Here is a 10,215-nt window from a genome sequence, read left to right as displayed (position 1 = left end):
CAGAGCAGCATTTGGTGACAAAGAGGACAAAACCTGTGAAACAGAGAGAGACTGAGGGAGGACTGATGTCTCCATGGAAACACAACATGAAGCGACTCTGTTCATAAAAGGAGAAACTAAAAAATAAAAAATACATCAGTGACTCACATAGAGGAAGCTGTTAGTGTCATCGATTCAGAGTCAACGTCAGGCTCCGATGTTGTGAATCTGACCAGATGTTCTGATCTGGTTCTCCTCTAAATGCTGCTCAGGTGGAGCTGCTGCCTCTCAACATGAGAACCCAACCAGAACCTCCAGTCTGCCAACAGAGAAAGTGGCCCTGCTGGTCCTGGGCTCTCTGCTGGCTGCAGCTCTCATCGTCCTCTACAGACTCATATGGGTGAGTTTCACCCATATCTGTAGCTTTAAACCACTTCTTTGTTAAATGTCATTTTATAAAATGATGCTGGAGAAGTTATATCTGTTTAACTTTTCTTCCATCAGCGTTTGTCATGTTAGTGACCCATGAAGCTGTCCAAAACCTGAAAGAGGAGAATGAAGTTCTGCAGAAACATTTCTTGGGTGAGACTGTCTGAAGGTGTCCAAAGGGTCCGGTCTGAAAGTCTTGTTGTGACCCTAACTTCTGAAACATCGTATCTGGTGGCATATCATGCGGCTGGCCTTTAGTGGTTGGAGTGCGTGAGGTGTGGAAGGACCGATGCCGAGGCAGAAAATGGCGTGGTCCACAATTTTTAATTATTATTTTCATAATACCTATTTGCAAAGTGCAATGGATGTTGTGGGAGCAGTGTGTCTTCTCCGGTGGCAGAACAGTGCTGAAACAGGCGCCTTAAATACTGTCTGACTAACTGGTTAAAACCATTAAAACTCTCTCAGGGGTGTACATATTAAGATGAGTACATAAAACTATCCAAAACCCTCCATAAACCATAACTACAACCATAAACCATATAAAATCCCAAGCTATATACATAAAATCCTAACCCAAACACCAAAGATAAATAATAAACCACTAAAAGCTCAACTTGGCTCCCCTATGCATTGCCCTGCCTTGGTCCAGGCACTCGTTTCTGCACGGGCCTCTTTTAGGTGACAGACATGGACACAAGGACAAGGTAAGTACAAACACAAAATATATTTCACTAAAACACTTTAAGATGCAATAAAACACAAACACTAAGGACTAAATGGCAATATTTCACAAATATTGCCTTTGTTCATACTCTAATTTCTGTAACCTTTCTTCTCCAGGGCCCAACCACTCTATTAAAGTGCTGCAGTGCCACTGGATCTAAAACTAGGAAAAAGGAAAGACAATAGACACTTATGCAATTAACTGTGTGCAATCACTTCTGAAATGTGGAAATATGCTTCCTTAAAGGGTTGCATGCTATCTAAAGTGCTAAATATGCAAGTCAAAGTGCTCAAGTTAAAAGTTAAAGATGTTCATTCTTAGATGTGACAAACGTCTGTTTCTTACATGGCATGATCACTCTTGACATTGTAAGGGTTGTTCAGTGTTAAATGATCAAACTTGGCAATAATAAAAGGTCAGACGGAGTCCTGCTGTCTTCTTCATACCCTTACTAGATCTGGAACTTTCCAATCTCCCATAAATTCTCCCCAGGTGCCACCCACCGGCAGCCCACTGCTCCCTGGCAAACGGGTTAAATGTAGAGGAGACATTTCATTGGGATGCACAAAGTTGCAATGACGAATAAAGATGATAATGATGCTTTGCATCTCAGCTTTGAAACTTTCTGTACAGCCTAACTTGTCCAAAAGGAAGAATATGTCCCATTTAAATATCCTCATGGCTATTTTAGTTCTTTTAAAATATAGAATTAGTATCTAAGAAGCATTAATCTTGAAAGGAGAACTTGATTAAAACCACTGTGGTGGACAATCAGGCGATGAAGGAGTGTCCATCAGTTCCTCTTCTCCTGATGAGCAGCCTGGTCAGCTTGAGTTGTCCAGATGAAGGTAGTGTGACGTCCATCTTCATGGTAGGTTCTTGGTTGATCTAGGGACGATCTATCTGATGGGTTATTGGATTTTAAAGGAATAGGAAAGTTTTAAGGACTGTCTGGAATCATTATTGCTGGTTTAAAACAGGTAGAAGAGCCTAATCATTGTAACCCTTAGAGGTAATGTTCACAAATCAGCTTTGTGACTTTTTACATTTAGTGAACTTTGTGGATAAAAACATATTTCTTATTTGTTTATGAAAATCCTTGAGTCTAAAGATTTTCTCTGTAAAATTAACACCTTTTAATTTTCTCTAAAACAGAAATAAATTCCACAGTGGAGTCCACATGTCCACCAAGTAAGTAGCAGATGTCTTTTCCTCCCATTTCTGCTTGTAACCAACATTGATTGACTGACAGATACAGGAGGTTAGATTATAACTGGTAGCTGTGCTGCCGCTGGGTGGGTCTAAGGTGGGTCCGGGGCTCTGGGTTTTTAGGGTGTGTCGTCTTTGAGCGGGTGTCCCGGCGGAGCCTCGGGGGCTTGTGTCCTGTGGAGTATGTCGCCCGGGGTTCGGGCCGGTGTATCTGGCTCTACTGGGGTCCCTGTTGAGCTGGGGGGGGGTGGTATGGACATTAACATCTCATGGCAGATGCTCTTCCCTTCAAGGTGACAACAAACTCTCTTCATACTCAAGTTGGCAATCATTGGCCACACCAATCGATGTAATACATAATTTACGTAAAGTAAAAACATATATTAATCTGAAAAAACTAATTACATTTGTTTACTCAAAGTAAACTCAGACGCCGATGCAGTAGCAGGCCATCGGTATAAGACAGTGAATAAATATAACGTGGTAAGATACACTAAATGTGATGTGGGTGGTGGCGGCGCAAGGGTCGGGGGTTGGGTTAGTGGAGGGGAGGGGGGTGCATAATGATAACAATGATAACTATTTATTCAAGTTATTGTATGAGTGACCCTTTAACATAATAGGAAGAGACTTTGTTGTCAACTTTTAGGAATTTAGAGAAATAAATTACTGAAAATGTGACAAATTAATATGTTGGATGGGCATTGTAAGGAAATCTGACTTTTTTTCAAAAATAAGCTGTAAAATTATGAAATATTTATTCTGGATATATGTGTCTGAAAGTAATTTTTTTTTTTTTTTACTTTTTTTTTCTGGGGGTTCTACATCTTTTCTCTTAATTTCTGTCTTTTTCGTTACCGTAATGCACCATGTATGCACGATGCTAACCTTTGCAACAGAGCAAACATCGACTGTAAGTCTCCAGTATCGAAATGCTGCTCAAATTTGCCCTGTTCTCTGAGATCCAGCTGCTTGCTCTGCCCGTTCTGGTAGTTCTTCAGCATGCATCATATGTTCTGATCTGTCACTGCCTGCAACTCCTGTCCCACTCAACTCACTTCACTACCTGCATCTTCTAGTCCCCTGTTCATTCCTGTCTGCCTGCCTCGTCTGCCAGTATTCAACTTTCCATCAATAAACGTTTGCAAAACGTGACTCTGTGTTCGGCTGAACATCGGGTTCCCCTGCTCTTCTCAATTCAGAGAACCCAGGGTCCAGAACAGGAAGCAGAGTCGTAGTTTAACACACCTCTCTGCAGCTTCTGTACTGTTACCCACCCATTACCCTATTGAGACAGTGACTTGCCCACGGCCAAAACTAAACAGCTTAAAAACTGATCTAAAAGGAGCAAATCATAAAAATCTCATAAAAGTAATACTTTTATGAGATAATAAATCAAATTTTATAATAAATATGGTTTATTACATATAATGTTTCTCCCTTCAAAGACTTTGTTACTTAATGAATTGATTTCTGAAAATCACATTGATTTATTTTGTCTCACAGAAACCAGGGTTCCTATTTTCATCTCTGGAATATTACATAAATTAGAAACATTCTGTCCAGGGGTGATGCTGAAGAACTAGTCCATGCATTTGTTACTTCAAGGCTGGACTATTGTAATTCTTTACTATCAGGAAGTCCACAAAATGCAGTTCAAAGCCTTCAGCTGATCCAAAATGCTGCAGCAAGAGTTCTGATGAAAATCAACAAGAGGGATCATATTTCTCCAATTTTAGCTTCCCTTCATTGGCTTCCTGTTAAATCAAGAATAGAATTTTAAATTCTCCTTCTAACGTATAAAGCCCTTAATAATCAAGCTCCATCATATATCAGAGCTCTGATTACCCCGTATGTTCCTAACAGAGCACTTCGCTCTCAGACTGCAGGTCTGCTGGTGGTTCCTAGAGTCTCTAAAAGTAGAATGGGAGGCAGATCCTTTAGCTATCAGGCTCCTCTCCTGTGGAACCAACTCCCAGTTTTGGTCCGTGAGGCAGACACCCCGTCTACTTTTAAGACTAATCTTAAAACTTTTCTTTGTGACAAAGCTTCTAGTCAGAGTGGCTCATGTTACCCTGAGCTATCTCTGTAGTTATGCTGCTATAGGCTTAGGCTACTGGAGGACATCAGGGTCTATTTCTCTCTCTCTGCTGAGTTCTCCTACTGCTCTCCAATCTGCATTGTTTGTTATTTCAGATTTAAACTTTTTGTCCTATTGGCGTTCTGTTAGCTGTGACATCATCAGGGAAGGCAGCTCATCCACTATTACCATCTAACATAGAAAGTACTCCTGGGTCAATGTGAGCTTCTGAGCTTTCTGTGTCTCTGCTCTGTCTTCTCTAACATAGAAAGTACTCCTGGGTCAATGTGAGCTTCTGTGCTTTCTGTGTCTCTGCTCTGTCTTCTCTAAGCCCCAGTGGGTGGAGGCAGATGAGCGTTCACACTGAGCCTGGTTCTGGTTCTGCTGGAGGTTCTCCTCCCTGTTAAAGGGGAGTTTTCCTCTCCACTGTCGCTTCATGCATGCTCAGTATGAGGGATTGCTGCAAAGCCATCAACAATGCAGACGACTGTCCACTGTGGCTCTACGCTCTTTCAGGAGGAGTGAATGCTGCTTGGAGAGACTTGATGCAACCTGCTGGGTTTCCTTAGAGAGGAAACTTTCTCACCAACCTGGAGGATCTGATGGAGTCTGACTTTGGAAAGTGCCTTGAGATGACTTTGATGGGAATTGATGCTATATAAATAAAATGCTGAGATTTCCTTGACTTGACTCAGAGAGGTCTTTCTTCAAAGGTGATACATGTATGAAGAACCCATCACACTGGGAGGCACATGAGGGAAAGTGCTATTATATCAACTTAATGTTCATGTCATGGCAGGAGAGCAGAGAGGAATGTAGATGCCGTGGAGGAGACTTGGTAAAGATTGAGAGCAGAGAGGAGCAGGTATGAAACCGTGCCACAACTCCATGTTCTCACAGATTTCTTCATCTTAGCACAGAAATGTCTCAGATTCATTTTGATCAATTTCTTCTGTTCAGGTGTTTCTGGTGGAAAAAATAAGAGAGATAATCATGCATTCTGAGGACAAATTCTGGATCGGACTGACAGACTCAAAGAAAGAAGGCAGCTGGTTTTGGGTAGATGGGTCACCGTTGGAAGAAAGGTTAAACATTAATTTAAAAAAAAAATTGTCTTCGCTTAAAGTTCTGCTCTATTTATCTGCATATTTCTGTTTTCTCAACTTTAGTTTGAGCTTTTGGTTTGGTAATGAGCCCGACGACTGGACTGGAAAAAACAAAGCTGGAGAGGACTGTGTGAGGATGGGAAATAAAGGACCAGCTGCTGATCTAAAGTTTTGGTTTGATCAATCCTGTGATGTTCCTCACAAAAGTATCTGTGAGAAAGCAGCAGGAACTGGATCGAGTTCATCTGTTTGTGTTTAGAGTTCAGTTTATTTCATCTGTTCTGCAGCAACTACTGGGTCTCTGGTTAGAAATATTAAATATCTATGAACTCCATTGAACAGTATAGACTATTTGTTTCTGACATTTGGGGCTGCAGTTCAGTGGAGAACATGTTGTTGTTTTTTATTTCTCTTCTAAAATTTCAACAAAAAATTGATTTTAGGATTCCTTGCAAGATATCCTCACTATAAAGCATGTCGAAACATGTGGAACTTAAACAAAGATATATGTTCTACAATGGACTGGCGACATGTCTGGGGTATATCTCGCCTCTCGTGCAATGACTGCTTTAGATACGCACCTGCCCTTCCTTGACTGCACAGATAAGGGGTTGAAAACAAGTTGAAGGATGGAGAGATGCTACTTAATGAGCACAGAGAAAATCTACCAGACAAGGGGAGCACATCACATTTAACTTTTCCTGATATATGACGCTGAACACTGGAGTTCTGAAAGAGGAGGTCTTCTCACACACTTGTTCCCTGGACGCTGTCTGGGGTGGGGAGCGGTGGGGCGTAGTTGGTACTTAAAGGGGAGTTTTCCTCTCCACTGTCGCTTCATGCATGCTCAGTATGAGGGATTGCTGCAAAGCCATCAACAATGCAGACGACTGTCCACTGTGTCTCTACGCTCTTTCAGGAGGAGTGAATGCTGCTTGGAGAGACTTGATGCAACCTGCTGGGTTTCCTTAGAGAGGAAACTTTCTCACCAACCTGGAGGATCTGATGGAAATTGACCTTTTAAAGTGCCTTGAGATGACATGTTGTGAATTTGTGCTATATAAATTATATAATTATATACATAGAAAACTGAATTCAATGATATAGAGAAGATGGGTTATGTAGCTTTCTTGGTTGACATGACATCCCACTTGAATCAACTGAATTTTAAGCTACAAGACAAGGAGAATTCAGTCTGTGATCTGATGACAGCTGTCAAAGCATTCCAAAGAAAACTGGAGATTGTCATGGTGCAGCTTTGCCTGCTGCACCATGGACATTTCTTGGCACCTTCCTCCTTACATAAACTCAATTCCATGCTCCACTGATCAGTTTCACCTGCCGGCTTTAATCAAGCCCGGACTCATTCCACCTGTCATCACTCCTACTTAAGCTCACTTTTGTCAGCTCTTCCATGTTGGATCGTCTTCATCCAAACCTCGTCCTGCCAGAGTTTCCTACGTCAGTCTGCTCCAAGTACTCTCCCTGCTGTGCTGCTGGTTCGGCTGCTACTCCAGCGCTCCAACTACTCTCTCTGCTCACCTCTGCTCTCCACTGCTCACGAGCATTCTCACCTTGTCCAGCCTGAAGTTCATACCGTCTGCCAGCCAGTGCCTCCTCCGTCCACCTGCCTGCTCCTGCTCCTGCTCCGTCTAGCTTGCCAGCTTCTGCCTTCACCATCCTCCTGCTCCAGCCCGATACAGACTCTTGGTTTCTTCCTCCACAATCCTTCATCTTTCAATAAAAACTCTCAAACGTAGCTCTGTGAGTGGTTGTGTTCGGGTTCATTCAACAAAGCATGACAGAGATATTCAAAGAAGACCTGCAGGGGGACTGCACACACTTCCTGGATGTCAAGGAACAAGTCAGGGGAGACGGGACTGGATGTGTTGAATTTTTTAACAAACTAATCACCAATTTTGAGAAACTGTTTGACAGTTTCACCTTTGAAGAGCAGCTTAATCTTTTCATTCAGAACCCATTCCTTATCACTGAGGTCTGAGGATTTTCCAAGGAGGCGGGTGATTCCTTTAAGTGGGCAAATACAGGATCTCTTCAACTGGAACTGGCAGATCTTCAGTCCAATGTGTTGCTACATCTTCCTGCATCCAAACAATCTCAGAGACAGCTTTTGTGACTCTGAAAAAGGTGGCCCTGCACATTTTGAGAATGTTTGGCTCAAACTACTGCTGTGAAGCAGCGTTCTTCACTGTGAACATAGTAAATAATACAATAAATATTGATCCAGGCTCACAAATGAGCACCTTGATATCTGCTTGAAAATGACTTTGTCACCATTCAAGCCCTGATTTAGAATCCAAGACAGCCTAAAGCCCACTTCTCTAATTAAACAATAAAAGACTAAACAAAAAAAAAAACCTGTCAGTTCAGGTGTTTTCTAAAAGATGTGAAAGTCAAGAGACTGTCTGTACGAAACTGTTAAGTAATAATTAATATAATAGTAATATCATCTTTATAGTCATTGAAACATACATTACAATGAAATGTGTTCTCTGCTTTTAACCCATCACCCTAGGGGAGCAGTGGGCTGCCATGTGCGGCGCCCGGGGAGCAATCCTAAGGATCGTAGTTCTCTATTTCAAAAAACACTTTAGATTTAAATATGGAAAAAAAGTTTTTGTGACATTTAGTTCTAGTTTTATGTTGTTTTTAGAGTTATGACACGGATGTATAAACACCTGCTCTTTATTTCAGTGTTAAATGCTGTTTAAAGTAACTGATTATAATTAAAAATGTCACCAGACCTTTACTGGTTATTGATTTTTTTTACCTTCGTCTAGTTAATCTCTGCTCTGTTTCTCAATAAAGTGCTGGAACTTGACCACTTCACCTTATTCAATAAATCTGGAAAGTCAGTTATTGATTGACTGCCCCACCACACCTGCTCCTGTGCTTTACAGTATTGTTCCATATTCTTGCTGCTGGTGTTGTCTGTATGTTGCCTCAATTTATTTTTTTGTATTTTTTTTTCCTTTTGCAAGTGTTCGTGATTGTCATTCCATAATTCCCCAGGAGTACTCTCTTTGTCAGAGAAAAGAAAAGGATAATGGCATGACTAGCTCCAAAGGTGGCCTTACGTAGGCTACAAACAACTAATCCGAGAAGCTCTGAGACAGTTTTCAGATCTAGAGAATGAAAGAGAGCACATACAGTTAATCATACTAAGAGCTCAGCCAACAGTTATATCTACAAGAGAAACACTAAACACTGATAGAAATGAACCATTTGAAGCATGTATGGAAGAACATGAAGTTGTTGGTAGCAGTAGCTCCGCTGATGGCCCCCTTGTTGTGGCAACAGTGGCGCAGGAGTTGGGGAGTTCGTCCTGCATTTGGTGGGTCGCCGGTTCCATCTCCTGCTCCGACTGTCTCAGTCGTTGTGTCCTTGGGCAAAACACTTTATCCGAATTTCCTGCTAGCGATTGTCAGAGGGCCCGGTGGTGCCGGTGTATGGCAGCCTTGCTTCTGTCAGTCTGCCCCAGGGCAGCTGTGGCTACTAACACAGCTCACCGCCGCCAGGGTGTGAACGGGTGAATGACTGACCGTAATGTAAAGCGCTTTGGGGTCGACAACTTGATAAAGTGCTATACAAGTAAAAGCCATTTACCATTTACTTGATGTCTTGGTCAATAACACCATGGTTGTTTTACTTTATTACCAAATTTCAGTTTCTTACCACCCAGATTCAATGATTGGCTGAGAAGTTTATTTTTTTTCTGGACTTTGGTCCAAAGACAACATCTGTCCTATCTGAATTTAACCTCTGCAGCTACGTTTGGTTGACTCTCATTAAGAGGAAGTTACCAACTTTCTTGTTTAAACAGGCCTTTTGTTGGATGTCTATTTCAATCGTGTTATCTTAATTTTATTGGTGCTTGATTGGAATTGTTTTATTGGTTTTCTGTACAGCCATTTCTGATTGCTCTGTCTGTGAAAGGCGCTTAATAAATACACCCTACTTACTTCTTCACAATGAGAACATCTTTATCCCAGAAAGAGTGACCGTTAGCCGGCAGATGAGTGTAAACCTCAGATTTTTTGGCCTAAAAATGTGGCTCTTCTGTGCTGGGGCATACTTTTGTCCAGCGGCTGGTTTGTTCCCCGTTGTATAACTGGTCACAGTCCTCCTGGCATTTAACAGCTTACACAGCATTACTGTGATTGTGCCAAGGGGACTTGATCTTTTGGATGAACCAGTCTTTGCCCTAATGTGTTTTGGGCTTTAAAAGAGGAGTAAAGGAGCCATTTTTGTGAAATTGAACCGTCCATCGTCAAAAAGGGGCCTCGGATTTCTATTGTCCCCCTCTTAAATTCTGTTAATGTGAACCTCACAGTGGCCGGGGTGAGGGGGTCAACATGGATTATTGTTTCATTAAGTTTGTGCAACTCTATGAAACTGTAAAATTAGCTCAGAATATCTTTTTGTGTCTGGTTTTGTGTGCAGACCCAAGTTGGTCTGGAGGTTTTTGTGTGGAGCCCAGGGCTATGTTGCAGTGTGATGGGTTCCTTGCTGGCTGCCTTTGGCTCTCAGGGATGTTCAGGTGGCAGCTGTTTGCTGCAGGGACTAAGCTCTGCTCTGGTGTAAAGTCTGCTTCCCTGATCTCCGTGTGGCTGTCTGACTAGGCACGTTGACATGGTCCCCTTCCTCCATTTATCTTTGTGAGT

General features: G+C 42.0%; 1 protein-coding gene across 1 annotated transcript; it reads left to right on the top strand.

Annotated features, from left to right (window-relative positions):
* Positions 1–553: 553 nt before the first annotated feature.
* LOC110367418 (C-type lectin domain family 10 member A-like) lies at positions 554–5,822 on the top strand. Its single transcript, XM_021313224.2, has 5 exons — positions 554–561; positions 2,291–2,326; positions 5,138–5,289; positions 5,385–5,509; positions 5,594–5,822. The coding sequence occupies exons 3-5, from the start codon at positions 5,149–5,151 to the stop codon at positions 5,787–5,789; spliced, it is 462 nt and encodes a 153-aa protein (XP_021168899.2). The 5' UTR covers positions 554–561; positions 2,291–2,326; positions 5,138–5,148; the 3' UTR covers positions 5,790–5,822.
* Positions 5,823–10,215: the final 4,393 nt, after the last annotated feature.

Source organism: Fundulus heteroclitus, chromosome 13 (assembly GCF_011125445.2).
Source record: "Fundulus heteroclitus isolate FHET01 chromosome 13, MU-UCD_Fhet_4.1, whole genome shotgun sequence".
NCBI classification, from domain to species: domain Eukaryota; kingdom Metazoa; phylum Chordata; class Actinopteri; order Cyprinodontiformes; family Fundulidae; genus Fundulus; species Fundulus heteroclitus.
Note: the sequence above shows the minus strand (reverse complement) of the source record. Positions and strands in the feature narration are given on the sequence as shown.